The sequence below is a fragment of the Podarcis erhardii genome, assembly GCF_964252035.2.
Source record: "Podarcis erhardii genome assembly, chromosome: 14".
NCBI classification, from domain to species: domain Eukaryota; kingdom Metazoa; phylum Chordata; class Lepidosauria; order Squamata; family Lacertidae; genus Podarcis; species Podarcis erhardii.
The window spans coordinates 29373245-29399257 of NC_138503.1; the positions used below are offsets into that span (position 1 = coordinate 29373245).

At 49.5% G+C, this 26013-nt stretch overlaps 2 protein-coding genes and 1 long non-coding RNA gene across 3 annotated transcripts in view; 1 reads left to right on the plus strand and 2 right to left on the minus strand.

Moving 5' to 3' along the window:
• MAP1A (microtubule associated protein 1A) overlaps positions 1 to 197 on the minus strand; it is a 35428-nt gene extending 35231 nt beyond the window's left edge. The window contains exon 1 of the mRNA XM_081840535.1: positions 67 to 197. Within this exon, the coding sequence (XP_081696661.1) occupies positions 67 to 196 (130 nt within the window). The 5' untranslated portion in view covers position 197. The remainder of the gene's footprint in view (positions 1 to 66) is intronic.
• Positions 198 to 3183: 2986 nt separating this feature from the next.
• LOC309329626 lies at positions 3184 to 5192 on the minus strand. Its single transcript, XR_014151206.1, has 2 exons — positions 4336 to 5192; positions 3184 to 3261 (listed from the first exon to the last, which is right to left on the minus strand). It is a non-coding gene; the product is annotated as an uncharacterized lncRNA (long non-coding RNA).
• A 108-nt stretch (positions 5193 to 5300) lies between these two features.
• Positions 5301 to 25901, plus strand: TP53BP1 (tumor protein p53 binding protein 1). Its single transcript, XM_081840579.1, has 25 exons — positions 5301 to 5791; positions 5872 to 5939; positions 6257 to 6412; positions 7742 to 7784; positions 8551 to 8720; positions 9646 to 9751; positions 10419 to 10510; positions 10786 to 10943; positions 11330 to 12485; positions 13595 to 13714; positions 14552 to 14776; positions 15623 to 15674; positions 16163 to 16258; positions 16637 to 17126; positions 18186 to 18338; positions 20166 to 20449; positions 20956 to 21132; positions 21248 to 21642; positions 21752 to 21943; positions 22173 to 22367; positions 22598 to 22798; positions 24195 to 24289; positions 24800 to 24999; positions 25118 to 25263; positions 25579 to 25901. Exons 1-25 carry the CDS (start codon positions 5403 to 5405, stop codon positions 25761 to 25763), a joined length of 5544 nt encoding a protein of 1847 aa, XP_081696705.1. The 5' UTR covers positions 5301 to 5402; the 3' UTR covers positions 25764 to 25901.
• Positions 25902 to 26013: the final 112 nt, after the last annotated feature.

The window sequence follows — 26013 nt, forward strand, 5'->3', positions numbered from 1 at the left end:
CGCAGGCGGCGGCGGCTTCCGGCAGGCCTCCCCATCTCCCTCCCTCCTCCCTCCGCCCGTCCTTACCGCGCTCGAGGCTCCGGCGCAGCGTTTCCCGCTCTTGCTCGGTGCCGACCTCGCCGATCACGGCAAGCACCGCGTGGCCCCGCCGCTGCCTCCCCCGCCTCCCGCTGCCGGGCGCCGCCGGCGTCTCCATGGTGACAGGCCCGGCCGCCGGCGTCCCCATAGCAACTGGTTCCCAACTCCGCAGATGCCGCAGCAGCCTCCTGCGCGCGCCTCTTAAGGGGAGAGCCGGCCGCGCGCGGATTGGCTCCTCAGAACGCACGTGCCCCACGAGGCGCTGGGGCGGGGATTCCCGTGGCCCCGCCCCCGAGGGCGTCCCCGCCCACCTACCTAGGCGTGCTTATAATAAGCAGGGCGTGGGCGGAGTCACAGAAGGGGCGGGGCTCTTTCCACTCCCCGCGTCGAACGGGCTGGGAGGGGCGGGGCGGAATTTCATCTTCCTTCTCCTCTCCTGGAGAGATATACACGCTTCTTCCAGGACCCGAGGCGATCCCAGCCGCTGTCCTGCAGCCCAACAGGCGCTTATCTCTGTTAGTGGAGCCACCTCCCCTACGCGCCAGGGTTTGATCCAGCTTTTGCTCCTGCTGCTGGGCTCCGGTGATGTACCCCCAGCCGGCACCGAGGAATGAGGGCGACCCTTCCCTCTTTTATTAGGTGGGGCAAGGGAGAGCGAACCCCTTTGCCTGCCGCGAGAAGGCGATCCCTCCCCGCCGGCCCGAGGTCTGCCCCCCCCCCCAGTCAGGCCAGCGGCCTCCAAACGAGCGGAGGTGGGGAAGTTGCCTTGGCCCCCAGCTGCAGCGCCTGTCTACAATGCAGAGTGAGGGGCAGGGCCCCTGCAATGCTGGTGACCCTATAGCCCTCCTCCCTCAGAAGGGCAGCCCTGCCAGCCAGTTCCCCGACCTTCCTCTTTTACCTCCACGCTGGCAGCTGGTGTCCATCCCCAAGGGGCTGCAGGTTCTTGGCAGGGCAGAAGGTGGTGCTGAGCATTGAGGGCTTCTTAGCTTAGAAAGAAGAAAGGCAGCAGATGAGTGACAGATAATTATACATGGTATGGAGAAAGGGAACAGCTGCCCTTTGCCTTCTTTCAAAATACTAGATCCTAGGGACATACAGTGAAGCTGAGCATTGGAAGATTAAGGTCAGACAAAAGGAAGAATTTTTCACATGGCACATAGTTAAATGATGGAATTCATTTCCACAACAATAATTTAATTTAAAAAATATTATTTATATGCCACCCATCTGACTGGGTTGCCCCAGCCACTCTGGGCAGTTTCTAGAAAATTATAAAACCACAGTAAAACATCGCACACTATAGGTGTGGCGATGGACCAGAACTCAGATGCCTTTGAAAGGAAATAAGAAAATAAGAAAATATGGAAGACAATCACCTTGTGTTTTGCCTGTTGTCGGACACTCCTTGGGGCACCTGATGGGCCACTGTGGGAAATCAGATGCTGGACCAAACGAGACCTCAACAGGGCACTTCCTAGCTCTTTTTCTTCAAAGAACCTGAAGTGGGCTGCTAATTTAAGCAGGGAAACAGCACTGAGGGGAAAGCTTTTAATTCTCTCCCCCTGGCCTTTCCTCAATTGTAAGAATATTCCTAATAATAATAATAATAATAATTTATTATTTGTACCCCGCCCATCCGGCTGGGTTTCCCCAGCCACTTTGGGCAGCTTCCAACAAAGATTAAAAATACATTAAAATGTCACACATTAAAAACTTCCCTGAACAGGGCTGCCTTATGCTGGCATATACACCACTAGAGAGGAGGGTAAATACAAGCACCTGTTGCCCCACACCTTTTGCCAGAGGGAGACGACTTGGGACAGGTACAAATAGCATATGTCCGCCAGTGCAATTTCAGTCAATGTGGCAACTATTATGAAGAAAATAAAAGACACCAGGTGATCAGATTTTACACCTCCCACTTCCCATCTTTGTTGTAAAACAAGGAAGCAAAGGAAGGGACAGCAATAGAACTTGCAGGACCAAGGACAGTTCCCAACAGCAAAGAACTTGCTCCAAATGGTTTCAAGAGCTAAGTACTCCTGATTTTCCATCTCCCAATCTTATTGCCTTTCTCAGTCTTTTAGACAGTCCATATCTATATAGTATCTTTACTGCTATATCCTAGTTTGTTATTAACCAATAAATTATGTTCTGTATCAGGGCACCCAGCTCCTCTGGATGGATGACCATGGGGCCTCTGGTGTTCCCTTGTGATCAGTGTCTGATCAATGCATCAGACCAAAGACAAGACAGGGGCCTCCAGTTATAGATTATCTATCTGGTATTGATCCAGGATTAAATCCCTTTTCAGGGAGCTGGAGTACAGCATCATATGAAGGGGCAGAGGTTGTCCACCTCTGGTGGTATGAGGAGTCTCAAACTTGGCCTGAGCTCCTTAGAGAAAAAGAGGAGAGGAAGGAAATAATGTGAAATAAGTAAAAATCCACAAATGTCCATATATCTCTATCTCTCTCTATCTATTTGACAGTCACAGTTCAAGAATCTCCATTCCTGCAGTGTGTAAGTTACTAACTGGAATACACTGAGGCTAGACCAATTAAGGCTGTGCTCATGTGGACATTTACCTGCACGCAGGTTCCACTGATTTTAGTGGGTTTCAAAGTAAACATGCCTTTTATCAGGCTGTATTTATTCAACAAATCTCTTTCTCTTACCCAACAAAACTCCTTAGTGAGCAAACAAAATGTGATTGAACTGGAATTCAGCAGCAATTGAATAGGAGCCTAACTATATTTCTTCCAAAATCTAACTGCTTCAATTTTAATTGGAAAAACAAATGCTTTTTCTTCAAAGTAATTATTTATGGCAAAGTAATTATTTATGGCAATGTACAAAGACCAGTATTTCCTGTTATACCTATCATGCAGGACCTGGTTCCAGAGCCATCTCTTTCTCTTCCAGGAGTAAATGGCATCATAGAGAATTGATGCTTAGAAGGAAGGCAGTTCCTGCCCAGCTCTGCCTCTTTTAGTTTTGGAATACCAGCATTTATTGCAGGAGAAACCAACTATAGAACAAAAATGTCATCTCTTAACAGGTAAAGAACATTCTGTTTATTTTAAGAAACAGACTAACTTTTCTTCTTTCTCCTTCAGGTGTTTTGTTTAAAGGGAACAGGCTGCAAACTGGTCTCCGGAGCAGGGTGGGCAAGGCTTCTTCCTAGGATGCAAAACACATCTCTGATGACAAAACCAGACATAGCCCTTTTCCTCCCCGTGTAGCACCTCAGCACTTTAAAATGTGACACAGTAGGGAGGGGCAATCATCTGGTCCCTCTGGCTCAGAAACAGGCAATTACGTAGGAAGAGCCTTGCTGCTGGATGAGGCCAAAGGCCCACCTAATCCAACATCCTGTTTTCACAATAACCGATCAGTTGCCCCAATGGGAAGCCCACAAGCAGAACTTGAGGGAAACAGGATTCTCCCCACTTGTAATTCCCAGCAATTGGTATCAAAAATCATATAGAAGAGCATTACAAAGCATAAAAAATAATCAGCATGGCTTCTCCATGCACACGAAAGCTTATACCCAGAACAAACTTAGTTGGTCTCTAATTTTTTTATTATATATATATATTTTGACTGCGTCAGACCAACATGGCTACCTACCTGAATCATTAACCTTTTAGAGTGTCAATAACTACATTATTGTTTATGTTATTGACACTCTAACAGTGTTATCTGGTAGACATTGTGTACTTGGAAGAAATGGGATTTCCCAGATATCTGTACTGGGACCTGTGCTATTTAACTGGTTCATAAGTGATACGGAGTCAGGATGAACATTGAGGAAGTCAAGTATGCTGAGGACACCTAGTTATTCAAGATGTTAAAAACAAAACGGAATTGTAAAGAGCTCCAAATGGATATTTTCAATCTGGGGAAAGGGGCATTAAATTTGCAACACTGGTTCAGTGTAATCAAATGTAAAATGATGCACATGGGTAAAAAATCCTATCTTTACATCTATATATCTTGGAAACTTGACTGTTTGCTGTGCGTTTGGACACCTCTTAAGATATCATGACCAAATTGTTTGTTCCTGAGATGGAGGTTTTTGTCTATGTTTGGATACAACTGGATCCCATTTGGAATCAAGATTTAAATAGCACCAATTTGATGGGCATGGCTTGAGGAAAAAGGCCTTGTGACCAAAAGTAGAATCCCAGCCAGGTCTAATTTGGCCTGGAGGATCAGAGGCTCCCCTGCCAGCTCTGTCATGTCCCATCTTACCAAACTAAAACGTCCCAAATGTTGTAACCTTCTTCTTGCAGGGGAGTTGCTTCTGCCCCCCAAATTGTTGCTTGCCCCGTTGTGATCCTGTACCAGATCTACACCATCCTGTTCCAAATATCCCATGTATGGAATTATGACCCCATAGAGAAGGGCTGGAAGGAAACATGAAAGACTCAGCTCCACCTTTGTGGCAGGGGCATCCCTCATGGGTGTAGCCAGGGGGGTGCACCTGCCCTTCCCCAAATCAAGTAAATAAATAAAAATACTTAACTAACTGACCAACAGCATCACAGATAACTCAGTTCTGCTCCCCCCAATAATGCCTGCCTCCGTCCAAAATAAATCCTGGCTACGCCCGTGGCACCCCTCCTTCCTCTGTGGGTGCTGCTATGCCCTTGCACAAAGACAGTTCTAGGAGTGTGCCCTTGGTATCTCAGGTGTGCGGCCAGCCGGATAATGCCAAGCGTCTTTCCATCAAAATCCCCCTTCGTCATCTGTGCCATCTTTGACAATCCACCTGGTGGAGCTGCATCTATTATATTATTATCGTTCCCTGTTCTAAAGGTGACCGGGCACACGTGACCCCCGCTTTGGGGAGCTTGAGCACTGCTGCCTCCTGGCGTGCGCTGCTGGCGACCGGGCCTTCAGAGCCAGCTTGGACTCCCATCAGCGTCACCACCCGCGACCATAGACCATTCTCTTGCTTATTTATATTCAGGCCTGGCATTGGAAGCGGGGAGGTGGAGCTTTCCGCGAGCCCCGCCCCCTCTCTGGCCTTGGCCGGGGCATGTGGCGCCGCGTTGTCACGGCAACCCCCGCGCAGCGCGGAACGCGTGGGGGCGGGGCCTGCAGCGTGGCCGGCCGGAGCCGCCGCGCGAACGCCCGAGGGGGCGGGGCAAGGCGTTCTTCTCGCGCGTGCGCTCGCTCCCCGCCTTTTTTTTTTTTTTTTTTGCCTGTGCGCGCGCGCTCGCTCGCTCGCCTCTGTGTCTGTTGGGGGAGGATTCGCAGCTCACGCGACCCCCCGTCCTCCCCTCCGAGAGGCCTCCTTCTCCGCCTGGCGCAGGATGGACCCCGCGGGGAGCCCGCTGGACTTGGGCTTCTGCCCGTCGGCGCCCTGCCTGCTGGTGGAGGACTCGCAGCCGGAGCCGGACTCCGCCCAGGACGACGGCGAGGAGCCGCAGGCCCTGCCCGGCCTGAAGAGGAGGTGGCGGGGACCAGGGGCGGAGGACGAGACGGATGGGCCGCGGGTCGTTCCGGGAGCGAAGGCGGCGGGAGGAGGCCCGGAGGAGGAGCAGCAGGAGGAGGGCCGGGGCGCTGAGGGGGCTGAGCGGGGTCCCGCAGGGGGCTCTGGGCCCGCTCCCTTGCCGCCTTCGCTCCCGGCCTCCGACTCGCCGCGCGCCCTCCTCAGCCAGGTCTTGGAGCAGCTGCCGCCGCCGCTCGCCAGGAACACCAGGTGGGCACCGCCATTCCTTCTCCGCGGGCGGGCTTTCGGCCTGCTTGACCCCTCTGAGACGTTGCTTGTCTCCCTTGCAGGGCGGCGGACGACCCCCGCGGCGGCGGCGCTGCTGCTGCTGCTGCACCGGGCTCGCTTTGCGCGGAAGGTAAGTGGCCTCCTCCGCCTGCTGCTGCTGGGGACGGCCCTTGGGGGCTGCCCCTTCGCCATTGCTGAGAATCCAGCCCCGTGGTTGGGGGGGGGGGAGGCTGCTGCACAGGCCGTCGTCTGTTCTCGCTGGAGGCTGTCCTTGAACGGGGGGGGGGGGGTCGGGGTCCCCTCCTGACTGTTCTGCAGCCCTCTTGGTTTCACATGTAACCTTGGCGGGGTGGGAGAGGGAGGGGTTGTTTGCCGGGCCCATTTCCTCCCTTTGGATGCTGGAGCCCTTCCACATGTGCTGAGGAAGTTCTTATCTTCTGATGCTAGAATCAGGCATGTCGCAGCTGGGCTTCGGTGTTTTGGAGCTCTCCCAGAGCCAGAACCTTGAAGACGACTCCACAGCTAGTGTGGTTAGTGATAAGGAGCAGCTGCAACCCAAAGTGGCCTTGGAAGAAGAGGAGCAGGAGGAGGATTCCAAAGGCGGTAGGTGAAGTGGGGGCGGCGTCCTGAGTCTTTAGCTGAGCAGCCCTTTCCTCTGGGATAGGAAAACTTCACTCCAACTCTTCTGTTAAACTACTCACACTGCCTCAAAAGGACTTCGGGCCCAAACAGAACCTTCTTTCTTTTAAACCATCCTTACTTGTTCATTCATTCGTTTGAAGAACATTTTACCCAGTTTACAATGTAGATGGCAAAAGCTTCCAGAATGGCTTACAAAGTAAGCGGTCCCTTCCCTTGGGCATACAGTCTAAAATACATGCATTGGGCAGTGGGGTGAGTGGGGGAAAGCAAGCTCAGGCACCAGGTTTTAAACATATTATTCTTTTCTCCTAGAACTTACCAATAAACTGAGTCTCTGGAGTAACAGTACTTTTGTATACAGTATCCCTGCAAGGTACTTGAGGGACTGTAGCTGCCAGTGGTAGAGTATGTAGTTTGCAAGCAGAAACAAGGGAGCCTGACTGAGCTTGAGCCCTGGGAAGCTGCTCTCAGAATAGACTGTCCCAGACTAGGGGGGCAAATAATCTGATCACATATCAGGCAGCTTCTTATGTTCCTAAATCTTTTGAAGATAGTAATGCTGCTTGGATTGTGGTTGGATGTGATGTTATAAGTATCTTTTGGGTTGGCACTCACTGCTATCCTGTTGTCTTCTCCATTAGAGATTGTCTTCTAAACTAACATTGAGTTGTATCCATTGTTAGTACAGTGGTACCTCGCAAGACGAAAAACGCGCAAGACGAAAAACGCGCAAGACGAAAGAGTTTTCCGTTTTTTGAGTCGTTCCGCAAGACAAATTTCCCTATGGGCTTGCTTCGCAAGACGAAACGTTTTGCGAGTTCTTGCGAGTTTGTTTCCTTTTTCTTAAAGCCGCTAAGCCGTTAATAGCTGCTAAGCCGCTAATAGCTGCTAAGCCGCCAAGTGCTTCGCAAGACGAAAAAACCGCAAGACAAAGAGACTCACGGAACGGATTAATTTCGTCTTGCGAGGCACCACTGTACTACTCTGAATAGACCCATTGAAATTAGTAGACATGAGTGATCTAGGTTCATTAATTTAAGTTAGGTGCAATCTTAGCAGTGTACATAATAGAATTACCAATAAAATACATATAAAACTAGCAAAAAATCCAAAGCCCACAATAGATAATAGGTCATACAGGGAATCCAAGCAGATTTTGACTTAGCACCTAGATCAAAATCAGATTTAGTAATTCTCTGGAAAAGCCCTTAGAATGCAACATAGTGCAGTTGTGCTCTGGTATTTCAAGTGAAGCACCAATTCCTGATGCCTTTTCTGCTCTGCATGCAGATCCAGATGAAGTGACAAAGTCTGGGAGTGACTCTCCTGATAGGTAAATATCTGCTTTCACCTCTCATACTTGTTGGCTAACTTGTTGCATGGTTGAACTTTCAGGAAAGGGGGCATGGAGAGCTTGCCCTCTCTGTAGGGGTTGCAGTTTCTTTGCCCATTAAACCAGCTGTGAAGCACATGTGGTTCCATGAAGTCCTCCTTGCTGTCACACATGTGCCGAACATTCCTGCTGCTGGTAGGAGAGAAGCTGCTACTACTTTTCTGCCTTGTTCTTTGTGAAGGAAATATATTTTCATTCCTGTTAGTTGGGATTCGGCTAAAAGTATTGGAGGAGCCTTGCTGTTGCCTCCTGGCCAAGAAGGAAAGAAAGAAGGGACAGACCTTCCCATTGGGATTTTGCAGGAGGGGGTTGCACCAAGGTGCTGCTGGCACTCTTACTAAACCTCATTTGAATGAGAGAAAAAAGTTCCCTGACTCTTTTCTCTTTTGCATTACCTAAAGAAATGGTGGAGTAGCTTATAGCCATTCCCACTGGGATTTTTCAGGCCCAGCAGCAAAGTTCTGTTTGCACCTTTGGCAAAGCTCAGCACAAAAGCAAACATTCCTCCACTCCCCAAGTTCTGTGCATGCTTTGTGTCCTGTTTTTAATCCCCAGGGAAGCTATCAGCTTATTTGTGTGGCATTCTTTCAGTTTGTTGTATTGTTTTTCTCAAGATGTAGTCCACCCTGGGGCCTCACAGTGAAGAGCAGGCAACAAATATAAACAATGATACCCTGGGGAATATTGATTACACTTATGTTCCCAGCAGCACCCCAAAAATTCTGCAGTTCCATAAAGAACCTGCAAGGAGTCCAACTTCTGCCAGCCTTCCACTTGACAGAAGGCCACAAGGGACGGATCCCTCTGGGTGGCATACACAGGATGCTGATGTCTTATCTACTCAGGAGGACATGTTTGGCCAGAGCAGCAAAACAGGTGAAAACAGACTGCATGCCTGTGCCGTGGCCCCTGCGACCCATGAGGGGGAAGCAGGTGCAGTTTGCTGAAGCTCTGCCTATCCTGATAGCAAAGGAAGGTTTCCTACTTGATTACTATATAGATAGTGCTACATAGGTTCATGGGACCACATAGACAGATTAGGGTATGTCTCCTATGCACGGCACACAGTTGCTGTGGGAGGAATGGTAGGCAGTTGCTTTCTGGATGATGGGAATTCTAGTGGCACTGATAAAGTTGCCTTTTCAACGGATGTGTTTCTCTGTCACCCTTTGCTGTTGCTGCATTTTGAAAATGCCTCAGTGTTTTGAATTCTTCAAATTTTGCCTCTTTTGTTTGTGCAGATGGCTTTGAATATGTAGTGGCACAGATAACCAATGCTGAACAAGTTGTACAGGGTTGTCAGATTCTAGCATGGGCTGCTCAAAATGTAGCTCATCAGTTGCATTGCTGACTTGCGTGCAGCACCCTGAGAGTTCCAGTTTTCAGGCAAATATGCAAAATCATTCTTTGGTGACAGCATTAAAACCTGCCAGCTGCCACTGTGGCTGAAGGACATACCATTTGCCCTTCCAACAGTGGCCAATCAGGTGCTCAGGAATAAATTTCTCTAGATTTAGAGATAGCAGCTCTCTGGGAAAATCTCAACCGATCATCAATATTTGATGGTGTTGCTGAGGAATGTAAATCATTTTCCATCCGTGTTGGGTTTACTTATTTTTGCACACCACAAATTGTGGGTGGTCTTCTCCAATTTTGAGTAGTTGCAACAAGGTATTAAAATTGACTCTGATATAGGGAAAAGATCAGTGCAGCTGGGAGACAGATTTTCAAGGCAGTTTCCATTGGGTTGCTTGACAAAACTGCTAAATGGTTTTGTTAATTTTAATTGCCCTTGTTCCAGATGGTGACAGTGCTGTGTCCAGAGTGGAAGCAGCAAATTCTCCAGTGTGCACTCCTGCCGATTCTCTGCATGTCCTTCATCTCTCTGGACAGGGACCTCTTTCCATGTAAGTAACAAGCCTGCTCAGGTTGTTTTTGTTACCTGTTTCCCTGAATAATTGCTTCTAGGAAGCTGCCTTACACTGAGTCAGGTCCCTTACACTGAGTCAGGTCCATCTAGCTCAGTATTGCTCACATTGACTGGCAGAAGCTTTCCAGGATTTCAGATGGGGGGCATTCCCAGCCGTGCTTGGAAATGCAACCCGGAATTGAACCTTGGGCCTTCCTCATATGAAGAAGGTGCTCTTCCACTATGACCTTTTTCCTTCTCGGCTAATTGATGATCCACTTATTACTTCCTTGCCTCCTGAATTCACTAATTGAGTCAGTTGTGCAGTTGGTTATCCCTATATTGATTGGCACTTATGCTTTCATTGATAGTGTCGTAATTGTGTCCACCTTTCAAAGTAACTGAGCTTTCTTTGCCTCTACTCCTTCTGTGATCGTTGGTCTTTGTTGCCTTCCTTTTTTTCCTTTCTGTTCCCTGATGAGGCACACAACTGAGCGCTGCTTGTGTTTCATGTTCAGTGGGAGGTACAAATGTGGTCTGTGCCTGTGAGCTGAGCCTTGGCTTTGGCCTTCAGATCTCTGGAATAGATTAGCTCATTTGCTTTTTTCTTGTGACCTTGCATATGCAGACAGTGAGGCAACCGAGTGTTCTCTTTTTCTCTGTAGTTGTGCTTCAGGCCTTCCTACACCATCTCCTGGCATCTCACATTCTGTACCCCTCATCATTCCAAGAAGCCCAACAGAACAGGGAACAGAAGGTATGTCAACTCTTTCTGCTGGAGGCCTTGGTAGCCCTTGGCCCAAGCTATGGTGTTCAAAAAGACAACTTAGTAATGGTGACCCAGGTTTCTTTTCTTTCATTTCTGAATGTGGAGGCCCCTCCTCTTTTTGAGCACTGAAAGAGGGGTGCAGAGGGCCCGTTGGTGCCCTTCAGCTTTTTTGGCAATGAGGTGTTCTGCTCCAGCAGCAGGAACAAGGCTGTCCTCCTCTGCTTAGGCAATAACGTTAATTTATCCACCATCTTCTGTTGCAGCAGCAGCAACAGGAGGAGGAGGAGGAGGGAAGCAAGAAGAAGAGCCAAAGGAGACTCAGACTCCAGGTCTTCCTCAGTCCTCTACACCTGTCGCTCAAGATGCGCCAACTTTTACTCCAGTATTCACTCCCATACCATCACAACCAGAGTTCTCCCATGTGAGTGGTCAGAAGGTGCCCAGCACTGAGACTGGTCTTCTCTGTGCTGTGTTCATCCTTGGTAGAAGTAAGGAGGCCCCCACGCCTCTTGCCCTACAGTTTGACAATCCTTTCCTTCACTTGTGCTTTTTTGTCATAGGATTTTCGAGACGTTCACAAAGCGTTAGCCTGGCTTTGTGTATAGAAGGGCAACCTGGCCACCATGTTGGTTGTGGAAAACAGGAAGCAATACTTTATGAAGCATCTTGCTTTGTGATTGCCCTGCTGGTGTGTCTTGGTTGCAGTGTCAAGAATTACTTCTGGTTCTGTTGAGAGCTGGCCTGGTTGCAGAATCTCAGGTGTGGAGCTGTCATATTCCAATCTATTTGTGTTTCCCCCTGTTTTAGGACACTTTCCTCCCAACTCCAAGCTTAGAGAAAGGGCCTGAGGCACAGACAGAGAAAGGAGATGATTGTGGTATCAGTTTGCCAGCAGACAGCTCTGAAGTCCCTGAGGCACCTGCATCTGTTGTGGAGGGCCCCTTGTCATGGCCCTCGGGTGAGGCCTGCCTATTGGCGCTGTCTGCTAGTGAGTGCAGCCAGTCCACTGAGGCTGTGCAGCCTGAGGAAACAGCCATGGAAGCTCATGGTCCTCCAGTGGAGAAGCTTGGCTTGGATGGTAGATGTAGCGAGCAGCAGCGGTTTAATGAGGACAGCCATGCCTCAACTGGGCAGCCTGCAGGAAGAGGTTCCACTGCCCAAGTTGGAGTTGGAGATGACCTTGCAAGTCAGGGCCATCTCTTGTGCCAGGGGTCTCAGGAGCCAGAATGTGAAGCTGTCCCAGAAACGCCTGGTGAAGCGCAAGGAGAAGCTGAGCTGCTGAGGGATGGAAGTTCTTGCCTTCACTCGACTCACTCTCAGGAAGAAAAGGTGGACCAGCATGTGGAACCTGCTGCAGCCAGAGAAGACTCTGAGAATGTGCTCCAGGCAGCTGGAGAGCCTGCACACCCAGATCCAGGAAACTTAAAAGAAGACCCCTTGGAAGACTCCAAGGAGGAGGCTTCCCTGAGGATCGGCTCTGGGGTGACACTGAAGCTCTCTGACTCCCAACCAGAGCTGGAGGGAAGCAGGTCCCAGGGGAGGTCCAATGTTGCCCCTGGAGTGGGGCTGCCTGCTGCCATCTCTCCAGGCAGAAGCAACTTGGGAAGTGTGCTGGAGGAGGAGGAGAGCTTGCCACTGCTGCCACCCCAGGGGGAAGGGAGCGGAGTGCCAACAACAGCCAAGGAGGATGAAACTGCAGAGAGCCAAGCAGCAGCAGCACCTCCAGAGCAAGGCAGGAGGAAGTCTGCTGCCCTTCCAGGGAGCCCATCAGTTACTGCAAGGGAAGATTCAGAGCTGGGACCCTTGCCTGGGAAGGAGAAAGCACCAGCAGTGACTTTGGAAGAGGGATCCCATCCTGGGAGTGCAGAGGACCAGAGGGAGATCCAGCAGAAGCCATGTGGGCTGGAGAGAGAGGTGCAGCTGTGCCAGAGGGGTCCTGAGCCACCTGCTAGCCTGCCCAGCGGTAAGTGGTTCTGGAGAGTAAGAGCAGCAGTAGAATTGCATCATTGGAAAGCATCCCTGTGGAGTGACCCAGGCTGCCTAGGCTTGAGCCAATGTGGCTGAGAGAGAAAGGAGAGTAGCCTTTTGCAGCTTAAGAAGATAATTTCTCTTGCCCCCTCCTCTCCCTATCCCTCTGCTCTATTGTGTGAGGTCTTTCCTTGAAATACTCTCTAGTGGTTGCCAAAGGGCATGATACACATAGACTGAGATGGAGGCTGTTCCCTTCCTGCCTCTGTGCCTGTCTGGTGTGTGAAGGGTGCATTGCATCTGTTCTCACAGAGGCTGCATTGGCCTGTTGGCTTTTAAATGCCACCTTATTTATTGCTTATTAAGTACATATGTGGACTGCCTAATAGCCAGAGCTCTCTGGGCAGTTCACAGAAGAGAAATGGAAGTACAGGCATAATTCAAATCAGCTCAGACTCCTTTGCAGCTGCAGTGAGAGCCTTCCAGGCTGTTGGAACAGCATTCTAGTGCTCTCTGTGGCTTGATGACTGGCAAGGTCTCACCCTCCACCCTGCTATCTTTCAGCAGTTACTGTTATCTATTTTCGGTGATTACATTGTTAGAGAAGCACAGCGTGTTCTGTAAGTGCCTGTCTAGAGTACAATATGTTTAGCGTAGGTGGGAGGAGCTGGGATGTTTGTGCACTGGGGACTTGGGCTTTGCTCTGCCCATGGTTTCAACCTTCTGGACTAGAAGCTAACCCCCCCCCCAAAAAAAACCCCACAACAACATAAAACAGACTTCTCCAGTATCTGTGCCTTGTACCAGCCTCTATGCAGCACATGGCAGGAAGTAAGAGGCCTGGGCACAGGATTTGCAAAGGAATCTTCTTGCCTAGTCTCACTCTCTGGAATTATTGTTAAAACAGTGTTTATGGAAGACAATCTTACTCGGCTACGAGTGATCACCAAAGAAGATGATCTTGCCTGGTAGTGTGATGCCATGCTGTTTTCTTCCAGTTGGGGCCCTTGGCTGACCATTTAGCTGCCGAGAATTTGTGGCAAGGAGGGTGCCTAGTAGCAGAATGTGAGCTTACCACCTGTCTGTTGTAATACCTTGTTCCAGGAACCCCCTTTCATCTCGCCCTGCTGAAGGAGAAGCATGTGATTGAGCCTCTGACAGGCATCACACCACCTCACATTGGCCAGCTGAAGAAAGGCCCCAGGCGACACAGCACTCCTATTGGTGAGTAGGAGACGTGGGGTGGGGTTTCTGTGAGTGATAGAGATGGGCACCAGCTGCCTTCCAGCCTTCCCAAAGTGGCCATCTTTCGTCCTTCTCTTTGCCTTCAGAAGGTGTGTGTGCTGGTGGAGAGCAAGGAGGGGACTGATCCAAGAAGCCATCAGTATAGCAAAACCCCAGTGGGAGGGAGGCCCCGTGGTAGCTGTTTACATATTGCCAGAATGGTGTGAGCCTGGAAGATATGACCTTACATTGTGCCATATTGCCTGTTCATTTTGCTCTATTGTCATATCTGACTGGCAGCAGCTGGGGCTTCAAGTGTGAAGAGGATCTCACAGCACCAGCTGACTGATCCCTCTAACTGGAGGGACTGCTAGGGATTGAACCTGGGACCTTGTGCATACAAAGCAAGTGCTCTGCCACTTCCTCTGCCATTTGGAAGCAGCTACAGACCACAAAGGGAATGACAGACTCTGCCCTTGGAGCAGCTGAGAAGTGTGGACAGTTGCTGTCTACACTGTTATAATCTGAAGCAAATCTGGATGCAGCTCCAACTGCTGCTGTGGCTTCCTCCACAGAATTCCAGAAGGTGCAAGGTTTCAAGGGCCCAAATTCTTCTTGGCTCCCTTGCAGAAGTACAATCCACATAGCTTGGATTGGGAGCCCAGCTCATTCAGTCTCTTTCTGATATTAGAGCAGTTGGCCCAAGGGCTAAGGCATATTCTGGTGCTGCAGAGCTGCGATCTGCTTGGGGGTGGCCAAGAGGCTTTCTGTGCTGGTTCTTTCCAGTAAGCCTGGGTGGCTGTTGGTGAACCTGCCATCTTGCTTTGCTTGTTTCAGAGGCTGGAAACTGCCCAGACAATACCATAGCAACCAGCGATGTCACAGCTGAGGGCACCAACAATGTGACAGTGGAGAGTGCTCTGACCTCTGTTGAGATGGAGGAGAGTGGCAAAGGGAGCGCTGAGGCCGCCTGTGAGGAGCAGGGGAAGCTGTCCTTGCGCATGAACCTTGTGACCCCTGTGACGGAAGAGAGTGACGAGTCCCTGCCCTTCAGCCTGGACAGTAAGAGATTCCTTTATGCCACTACAGCCGCAAGAATTATGTTGGCACAAAACTGGAAAACGGAAACTATACCTAGCATAAGCGATTGGCAGGTTAAAATGGTAAATTATGCCAAGCTTGCTAGACTAACAGGTAGAATACAAGACCAAGATGAACAGAAATTTCATAAAAATTGGAATAAATATTGGAAGTATATTGGAAACAATTTGTAGAGGGCACTGGCGGTGTTGGAATAACTCTAACAATGAGTGGCTAATATTTAAGATCAAAAATAAAATACGTGACTGTAGAATTTATTTGATACTTACCAAAAGGGTGGAGGGGAGTCCAAGGCTCGGTAGAGCCCAAATATTGTGATTTTTAGATTTTTTGGTCTTTTCTTTTTGTATAATTGGGGGAGGGAATATGATAAACTATGTAAATGAACTATACTTATATTTATATGTATACTGATATGTTTATTTGTGTATTTTATATCTACATTGATATGTTTAGTTGCATAGCTTGAATAAAAATGTATTGGATAAAAAAAAAAGAGAGATTCAGTGCAAGAGCAGTTGCGGAGCGATGGTCCCCTGCCCTGGACTAGTGACTCCAAACAGTACTGACTACTTGACTAGCAGTCTTTATAGTTCTCATGATTCCATCTCTTCCTGGGAAGGGCTGATTTGGCAGTGCTGTTGGAAACACTTGCAGAAACCTGGCCCTTTAGGCAAGGAAGAGGTGGTCCTTGTCCTGGGCAAGTTGTGAAGAAAATGGCAAGGCTTTCTAACTGGGTGGTGACTTTTGATCCAAAGTGTTTGGGAGGGGGTGGAATGCTTCTAATGCCTTCCTCTTTGCCCCCAGAGCCCACATCCAGTGAAAAGAAGAACGGGTCTGTCACAGGAGTTGTTTCCAGGTAATAGGCAGGTACTGGTACTTAAGCCCTTTGTGACAGAGCTGAATGGCATCTGCTGGGAAAGGGGGGGGGGTGTGCTTATGTGCCATCCTCCTGCCATCCAGTTTAGGCCCAACTGGGCCAGACTGACAGTATCTCTAGGGCTGCTTTCATCAGTTTTCCCCATGCGTGGGTGAACTGCCCATGTCAGAGAGGGCTGAGCCCCAGAAAGGTATTTGGAGGGGCAGGAAAACGTGTCTTGCTCCCTCTATCCTTCCAGATACTCGTAGCTGCTGCTAGGGAGGTGAAGGATGTTGGTATTTAATGGCATCTGAGGGGTTTTCTGAACTAGAGGTCCTTGTGGGTGCTTGAGGCCCCAGCATTCTGGAGCAGTTTCTGGGGCCACCAAATACTGGCCAGGTTGCCTCACTGCTAGCAGCTCATAGGCCTTAGCTATTTCTTTGGCAGGATTGAAACTTTCTGAGCCTGTCTCTCTCTTCTGCCTATAGCTCCCGGAAGGTGCCATCCGTCTTCACTCGAGTCTGTGAAGTACAGCGTGAAGAAGACAAGGCTCAACGCCCTGAGCTGCCTTGTCCACTATTCAGGCAAGTCCATGGAAGGCTTCCCTGGTGCTGTCTCTAGGGCTGTCTCTGCACAACTTCCCTTCCACATGAACTAATAACTCATCCCAGTGTGGGAATGTTCAGGGATGCAGGAGAGGATATATTGTGTGATTATATCCTTATCCAACTTGTGTTAACAAGTTCCCAATATCAGCAGAGTAAAAACATTCCCCTTTATCTTAAGTTTGCAACGGTAGCGTCTGCTCAGGTTCTAGCGAAGGGAGAACTTTGCCTTTGTATCTGCTTCTGGGTTCCCTAGGAACATCTGACTTGCCCCTGCTGGTAACAGAAGACGAGATTTGGATACACATTCATTGTGATCTGGCAGAGCTCCTCTCATGCTTTTCTGATTGCTTTCAGGGGTGACCTGTTCAATTTCCCAAGTTCCCAGGAGGAGCAGGAGCCACCTGCAACCTGGCAAAGCCAGCGAAGGCTTGTGCCCCTGGGTTGTGGACCAGTCCAGGACTCTGGCTTGAGTGCTAAGCGGACAGTGGGTTGTGCGGAGGAGGGAGAGGACATGGAAGTTGAAACAGCAGGAACTCAGGAGCAAAAAGAACAGAGGCCCCCCCAAAATGCAGCTTCCGTTCTGGTGGCTGCAGGGAATGATGGAGCTCAAACGCCAGAATCTGGCACCAGCAGCAAGGGGACGCAGGCTGTGGCAGAATTCCTTCGAGGGCCAGCGGAATTCACGTCAGCAGCCACACAGACAGTGCCTACTGGCCAGGTGGAGGTGGGGACCAGCACGGCTGGGTTGTGGCCTGGACAGCAGGACACTAAAGTGCAGGTGGAAGAGGACCATGGATCTAGGCCTGCCAGGGCTGGACATGCGCCAGGGACCCAGCACAACCAGGTGAGAGGGAGTTGGATCATGTACTTGGAAAAGGGGGAGGGGGGAAAGATGTGCAGCTGCCTGTGGCAGGGGCAAAGGATTATCTCCTACCTCCTGGTCTCAGCTTTTAGAGTGGGAGGTGGCAGTTGCCACATGTGCCTCCCCCAGACTTTCCAACTCTGAGCAAGGTGGGAAGAAGCAGCCTCATCAAGAGAAGCACTTTGATTGGTCAGCCCAAATGTGCCCAAAGGTCCACCAAGTCCCCCTCGCAGTAGTGATCAGCCAGGTGCTAGTGAGAAGCCCACAAGGGTGGCAATGGCTATCCCTGCCTCTGAACGTATTTCGTTTGTTTGTTTATATATAAATACAGTCAAACCTCTGTTATCGAACGTAATCTGTTCCGGAAGACCGTTCGGCTTCCGAAAATCATTCAAAAACCGGAGCAGTTACTTCTGGGTTTTCGGGAGCTGAGGTTTGGCTGTATGAGATTTATATTTAAATATATTTATAAACATTTATTTCATATGTCACGACATGCCATATAGGTGAAAACTGCACAATTACAGTAAAAATGTCAAACAGATCAGGCAGAGCTGTCTGACAAAGAAATCTCAAACTATTGCCATTATAGGTGAATGGTTTCTGCAAGTGCATGTGATGACCCCGTCCTGTGACAGTGAATTTCAGGAGGGCATGATTGTCCAGATGCATTTTGGGGCATGTCCTGCATTTGCTGCCAGTTGCTTGTATTGGATAATTCTGGTGCTGCAGGAGGCCTCTCTTGTCACCAAGCCATTTTTAGTTGCCCTTTTATGTGCCATTTGCAGCTCTGTGAAAGCCGTTCCTGCCTCTAATAGCAAGCTCAGGTGGTGAGTGCTGATGGGATTGGAGCTAAGAAACAGTGGAGAGCTGCTGTTTCCTGTTAGTGTCCAGATGGTACTGAGCTGGATTGACCAGTGCTGTATAATTCTGTATAATGCAGTCTCCTGTTCCTCTGACAGTGATGTTCCCCTTTCATTCCAAACAGCAGTGTGCTGTGGAGGAATCTCTGAAAACTTTCTACCTTTTTCTTTTCTTCAGCACGAGGAAGGGTTTGATTTGCCTCGCCCACCCCCAGGCAGAGCCCTCCGGCGTCATATACGGACCATCCGCGAAGTACGAACTGTTGTCACACGACTCATCACAGACATCTACTACAAGGATGGGGCAGAAGTGGAACGCAAGGTAGTGGAGGTAAGGCGAGAGATGTCAAGGCCGGGACAGCTCAGAAAACTTTCTGCGTTTTTTAAAGAGAATTTTTCCTACTTTTCCCAACCAATAATTTTGCTGTTTTGGAGAACACTGAATAAGACTCAAATAAAATGCTTTCTCCTTTGGATTAAATAAGACAAACCTGTTACTCAAAATGAGTTGTCAAACACCAGCAGTCGTCAGTTGGCCACCATAGAGGTATTGCGAGCACTACCTACTCCTGTACAGGAGAATTCATCATTAAATCCCCACAAGTTCATTCCCGTAGCAGACAGGGCATGCTTGCCCTTGTTCCTTTGGGCTGCCAGATGGGTGTGTGGACCTCAGAAAGGGAAATCTCTGACCTTATCCCATGTGATCTTGGGACAGTCACTTGCCCGCTTGTTGTCTCTAGACCTCCATCTCCTTTTCGTTGGTTTCCTAGGGCTTCTTGTGCTTTGCCAGTTGCTTCTCTGAGTTTGCCATATTGGTCCCCTACTTGATAATACACACTATATCATACGCATCCAGGCCATTTTGGAGCCACAAATCCTGCTCCGTATCTTGCACCTTTGAGTGTTGGACCTGTGAACCTTAAGGCACTGTGATCACAAATTACCTATTTGGTGCTGGTTGTTGACGTGTGAGCATCTACTCTTGCGTTGTATTCTTTTTAAGACTTGCAGCAGAGTTTCTTTTACAGAGAATCTTTATTATTTACAAAAAAATTACACCGGTCAAATAAAACAATATAATTCCTTCTCCTCTAGCCATCTGACCAGAGACTTAATTGCTGACTCATTTACAACTTTGTTCATTTACACACTAACTGACCTTTATTGACCACATGCCCTTAATAAAGGCACCTGTTGCTGGGGAGATTTTTCTGTTGCCTAGCAACCTGTTCAAGACCAATTCTCAAGTTCTTTCTAGAATATTCCAGCAGCCCTCCTAACTTGAAATTCTGTCTTGAACACCTGGCAATTTTTTTCTGCTTTTACTCAGTAAGACCCAATTCCATAGTCAGCATTTTAAATTTAAAGGCTTTGTAAAAATATATGCAATCATAAACCCTGTAGAACAATACCTAAGCTTGATCCATCCTTTTAAAATGCAATCTTTTACATGTGCATAGCATACATCTAAGAGTTTTGGTTTCGGTTTACATTTTTCTGTCTTTCCTGCAACTGGACTATACACTCCAGAGTTTCCTGCAAGACTCTTTCAAGATCAGACAGGCATTGTGTGGGGTGTTTTCACCATCAGCTTATTTCTCTGGGTTTTCTCTGGCTGCTAATACTGTTAAGGCAGGTTTTATTTTTAAATTGCTTCTTGAAAATTTAAAGGAGCTTTGGGGAGGTAGGGAACCTTGGAGTAGGTGAGCTTTTGTCAGGGTTTGCTTCTGCAGTTCAGCTCTGCTCTTTTGAGATGGGTGCTTGAAGTGCCTTCTCCAGCGAGAAGAACATCATTTTGCCTGTTCTGACCTTACAGGTAAGTATTTTATTTTGTTGAGCGGAGGATAGTGGAATAAAATGCCTTGTGGCTAAAGGGTGCGGCACTTTCTCCCTCTTTCTCTGATAGAGCTGAGCATCAACAGGATGGATACCCAAAGAGTTTCCTGTTTAGAATGTCAGAAAGTAGCTCTGTTGTGGGAAGAGCACTGCTCTGGGAGCTTTGCCCTGCCCTACATGTATCTGGCTGAGAGGGACTTGCCTGTGGATGGATCCCTCTTGGGATCTGAAAGCGCTGGTCCTAGGGCATCTCTCCCCTTGTACCTGGCACCTGGTGCCTTCCCTCCCTCCCTTGAATCCCAGTCTGCTTTTCTTTCAGGAGAGAGAGGACCCCATCATGGAGTGCCAGGAGAGTGAGGTGGACGTCTCCCCCTCTCGCACGGGAGGCTCTTCTTCGCTTGCCTCTGGAGACCTTGGTGACATCAGCTCCTTCTCATCCAAGGCCTCTGGCCTCCAGCGCATGTCCAGTGGAGGGAGCAGTGCCTTGTCCGTCACACACAGTGGGACAAGTTCTGGGCAAGGAGGCACTCTTCTGAGAGGAGGGAGACCTTGCCAAGGAGCCGGGCCTGGAGACTTGGCCTTCCCAGGGGTCAGAAAGCTCAGGTGGGTGCAGGGCCTCTGGGAAAAGGACATCAGAGGAAGGCTTCACTTTGGGGGAACAGCAGGGTGGAAGAGAGAGAGGCCATTTTGCATTCTTTGGAGTTTTGTTTTAGGTGGGGCATGAATATGACTCTGTCAGTGTGTTGTTTAACCAGATTCCAAACTGAAAGCCTGTGCTATACTTTTAAAAGGCCATGGGTTCTAAAACGAATTGAATTTATTCACAGTTGGCGAGTTAATATTTTTGATGTCAAGGTTTTAAATACTTGAAGGTTGGTGTTGTATTGAGTGATGTTTCAAACTGGGGGAACAATGCGGCAAATCATGTTGGGTTGCCTTGTGAGCAGCTTTATTTGGGCTTTGCTGTTTACCTTGAAATGCGAGGAATAAATTCTTTGTGCCCACAGTTCTGTGCCATGACCCTGGGAGCATGTGTGGGGCCTCCAGGGCATTGTGGCTGGCAGGCAGGCTGGCTATGCAGAGGTTAACGCTGCCTTTGGTTTCCCTAGCCCTAGGAAGGGGGGCAGCCAGCCTCAGTCTCCAGTCCAGCCTGACCATGCAGCAGTTACTGGGGTGTGTGAGGAGGAAGCGCAAGGCATGATCAACCAGAGGAGTGGCAGAGCCCCTCCAACTCCTCGCAGACGAGGGCGAAGGGGCCGCCTCACATCGCGATCGGCTGGAGCCAGGTAGCGTGGTGAAGGTCAGCTGATGCTGATGAGGGAGGTGACCCTCGTGGGGTGGAGTAGCAAGAGCTAAAGGCCCTTGCAGCTTCTCCAGCTGTTTCTCTCCCTGGATCTGCAGGGCCAGCCTGCCAGCTGTGGAGGATCTGTCAACCACAGCCTTGCCAGAAGAGGACTGCCACACGCATCGCCCTTTGAAGGGGCAGGACCGCAGCATCTCCCCTGAAATCCCCTTGCAAGAGCGTCTGGGGGTTTCTACCAGCACAGAGCTTTCCTCTGCCACCACCTCCTCTTCTGCAAACAGTTTTGTGGGCCTCCGGGTGGTGGCAAAGTGGTCCTCGAATGGCTACTTCTACTCTGGGACTATCACACAGGATGTAGGGGGTGTCAAATATAAGCTGCGCTTTGACGATGGCTATGAGTGTGATGTTCCAGGCAAAGACATCTTGCTGTGCGACCCTCTCCCCCTGGAAACAGAGGTGACGGCCCTTTCGGAGGACGAATACTTCAGCGCAGGTAACTCGTCTGGCTGGCGAGGGACCTGCAGTGTTTGGGGTGGGCGGTAGGGGGGAGTTGGGTCCCAGGCTGTGAGCTGCCCTTATGATGCCTTCTGCCTTGGCTGCAGGGGTAGTGAAGGGGCACCGGAAGGAGGCTGGGGAGCTGTTCTATTGCATTGAGAAGGAGGGCCAGCGGAAGTGGTACCGGCGGAGAGCAGTCATCTTGTCTTTAGAGCAAGGGAATCGGCTCCGAGAGCAATTTGGGTTGGGCCCCTACGAACCCGTCATGCCCCTGACAAAGGCGGCTGACATCAGCCTTGGTAAGCAGCCTGTAGGCAACTGCCCTGTGGGTCTGGCCGAGAGAAATGGGAACACCTAGGAACCTGTTAATTGAGGGCTGGAGCTGCAGGATGCTGGCCTTGGGTAAACTCTTCAGTTTTAAGAGGCGCAAGTGACTTCCTTCTGCTACCCTGCAGAAAACATGCAGAGGGGCCTTGGTGCTGCTGCGTGTTGAGGTGGGAGCTAACAACATTTTCCTTGTGGGGCTAGATAACCTGGTGGAAGGAAAGCGGAAAAGGCGCAACCTTGGCTCTCCCAGCACCTCCAACAACACAACACCCACCCGCAAGGGCCCTGAGAGCCCCCAGACCCCGCACAGGCTGTCTAGCAAGAGGAAGCTAGTTGCCTCAGAAGAGGAGAGATCCCCTGCCAAACGAGGGCGGCGGGCAACCCCTACAAAGCCAGGTCAGACTGTTTTATGTCTCCTTGTATTGCATCTCTTCTCCCTGGATCAGACTTTCCCTTCTTGGTCTCCTCCAGCCTTTCCTCCCAAACCAGAGGAGCTGGAGCTGAGCTCTTGCACCAGGAGGATCAAGGCTCCCCTCCCTCTCCATGAGAGAAATTCTAAGTTGAGGCTGCTGACCTGCTGTCAGGAGGCAGCCACAGGACTTTGATTTTCCTCCCTCCCTCCACAGGGGCTGCCTGTTCCAGGGAAGCAGTGAGCCCATCTGTCAGTGGAGGGGACTTGGGAGATATCCCGGCACCAGATGACCGATGGGGGCCTATGCCCCACAACAAGACTCTCTTTCTGGGCTATGCCTTTCTCCTCACAATGGCAGACCCCACAGATAAACTCTCCAGTTGCCAGGAGCCTGCAGTGAGCAGCGAAGAGGAAGGTGAGTGCTCCATTGCTCCAGGGAGGCTGTTGGGGGCAAGGGTGGCCCTCGTTGACTGAATCTGGTTAAGCCATTGCTCATTTAGGGTGGTGACAGAGAAGGCAGAACTAGGAAAGGGGGGCCCACCTAGTTCAGCATCTTGTTCACATGGGGGCTAAAGGAAGGCAGCTTGGCCAAGGATCCCTGGTAGGGATTCTGCTAGCTGTGGTTTCTGTCCTCTTTGCAGGATAGTGGTGTGCCTACAAGGGCTAAGGAAGTGGCAAGTTGTGGGGCTGCAAGAACTTGAATTCAACAAGCCAGTATCTTACTGCACTTTCCAAAGTTAGTTTATTGAGGGGATAGTTTAACCTGGGACTTGGTAAGACTGGCTGTATCCTTGCACCTTGCCAGCCAGTGTGCAAGCACATCACAGGAGGGCTGTTGGGCAATATGACAGTGTGAAATCTCTTGATGGCTACTTGAGGAGCCGTGCCAGGTGGCAGTCATGCCTTCTGCTATTCCAGGTCCTAGAAGCCCCAAAGATAAGGAATTGCCAAGTGTGGGGCAGAACATGTTTGCCATCTTGTGGCCCTTTAAGAGAAATCAGTGATTTGGGAATGAGCTGCAGATCTCTCCTGCAACTTTCATGCTCTTTACAGCTACCATTTGGGGCTTGCTTTAGGGCTCAAAAAATAATTTCACTAACTTAACAGTCAATTTCTGAACATAGCTCCAAGTGTTGGTGCTTACCTTTTAAAACCCTTTGCAGCAAGGGGCTTGGATTTTTGAAGGACCACCACCTTCTGAACGAACCAGCCCAGGTACTGAGGTCATCACTGAAGGCTCTTCTCTGGGTTCCCCCTCCTTCTCTTAATTACATGGGTGCTGTCTTGAAGGTTTTCTTGGCAATAGCACACCCCTTTGGGTCACTTTCCTCACCTGTTACTACTATCTCTTATGTCATCTTGGCACTAGGTGAAGACCTTTCTGCGTTTCTCTAGGCATCGCTAAATGTCTAAATAATCTGCTGTGCTGCACACACGTTCTTGTCAATTGTATTATTTTCTGTTGAGTATAAAAGCAGTTCTTAGAGCACATCACTGAACAGTGGAGAATAATTTTTAAAGTGAATAGCTGTTCCTAGTCAAGTTTAGTCTCTGAACTGAATTTCAATGCAGTTGTTTTAATGTTCTTTATTTAACAAAATTCATAGTTTACAAAGAAAGATCAAAATACTAACTTAAAAATTAACAGAAGCAAGCATTTAAAAAGAAGTCAACATGCAGCTTTTAAAATAGAAATAAAATTTGAGATTTTGATTGTGTGGAAATGTTTCACAGTTCTCTTGCAAGGGAAGAGGTGTAGTGCTCTATTTATGCTAAAGAATTAACTCCGCTAACTTCATCCTGTTTTCTAGACTTCTTGGAGGTAACACCTTACAACAAACACTACATTGGACTGCAGCTGCAAGCTGGAGGTGGTTTCATCCTGGAGGACTTCAATGAAAGCCAGGTCAGGAGCCAGAGCTGGGGATACATGAAGTAGCATCACCTAGGTTGGCAGTGGAGATTTATTTAGAGAGGGTGTTGGTGCTTTGCTGCTGTTTTCCTTTTAATGATGAAATGGATGCTTTTCTGGGTGTGGTCCAAGGGAGGCAGGTGCGTGACGGGTGGCAGCTTCACCTGCACACAGGTTGTCAAATGGGAATTGCCAATTGTTCTCCTTTCAAGACCTGGGATGTGAAAAGGAGGTGCGTGGCCATGATGCTTCTTGGAATGGGACAGATCTTGATAGGAGCTGCTTGAAATAGAGGCAGAGAGAGCCTCTTTTCCTTCTATTGGCACATTTCTCAATTCTCTACTTCTGCCAGTACTCAGCCTTCCATTTTGCAGCTAGCCTGGCTGGCTAGTTGTCAAATAAGCATTTGACCACACCCGGTGTTTTATACTGAACCTGCAGCCTCTTCCAGGGCTTTGTGTTTGTATGGAAGCCCAGGTCTCAGCCTCCACTTCTTTTGTCCAGTGCAGTGCAGCCTACCAGTGCTTCCTGATAGCAGACAGACACTGCCGCAACCGGATTTACTTTCTGTGCCTTGCCCGAGGAATCCCCTGTGTGTCTCACGTCTGGGTCCATGACAGTTGTCATGCCAACCAGCTGCAGAACTACCGGAATTATCTGTTGCCAGCTGGTTATAGCCTGCAGGAGCAGAGGTTGCTGGACTGGTAAGTCCGTGAATGTTGGAGGGACCATGAGCAGCTTACCCACCTGGTGCAGGTGGAACAGGGTGGCATGCTCAGTTCCTTTGCAGTGGAGCTGCCTCTAACTTTTGCTTCTTTCTAGGCACTCCCGTGAGAACCCTTTCAGTAAGCTGAAGGTGCTTCTGGTGTCCAGTGAGCAGCAGGACTTCCTGGAGCTCTGGTCTGAGATTCTTATGATGGGGGGCGCTGCTTCTGTTAAGCTGCAGGAATCTGCATCATGGAGCAAAGGTACAAGCCCTGGAAGCAGCCAGCTGGTTTCTGTGGCGGGTAGATTGGCAAGAGGCTCTCCGTTGCCCACTGAGACATACCAATCCCCCTGTGCAGAAAAGAAGCCTGCTTTAACTTCTCGATTCCTGAGGGTTGCTGAGAAGTTGGATGAGGCAGGGCAAGAATTGATTGGCTGCTTCTCCCTTCACCCCTTTCCTTGTGTGGAGCTGCCATCCATCCTTTTCCAAAGGCAGCAAGATCAAGTACCTGGTGCTGTGAACAAGTAGGAGGAAAGGTTTGACCACACAGGGCAATTCTTGTTTTCTATTTCCACAGATGTGAGTCTGGCTGTGTTTGATGTCGTGGTGACTGATGCTTCGTGCCCAACAGCTTTCTTGAAATGTGCTGAAGCGCTACAGCTGCCAGTGGTTACCCAAGAGTGGGTGATCCAGTGCCTCATTGCGGGGAAGAAAGTTGGATTCAAACACCCAAAGTATCAGCTTGATTCTGTCCCCAGTTGAACCTTTTTGCTTTGTGGAGGCTGTCATTGTCACCCAGGTTTTAAATGTCTGTGTCACTTGAACTGTGCATGAAGTGCTGTATATAGTTTTAACTTCTGGACTTTTATGATAATAAACGTCAATTTTCTTGTTGCAGTATACCTAGGATTTCTCCTCTTACCAACTCTAAAGTGGCCCAGCATGATTGCTTGCAGCTGCCAGTGGAGGGAAGAAGCGAAAGTTGCTCATTTAATACGCTGACATCAATTGC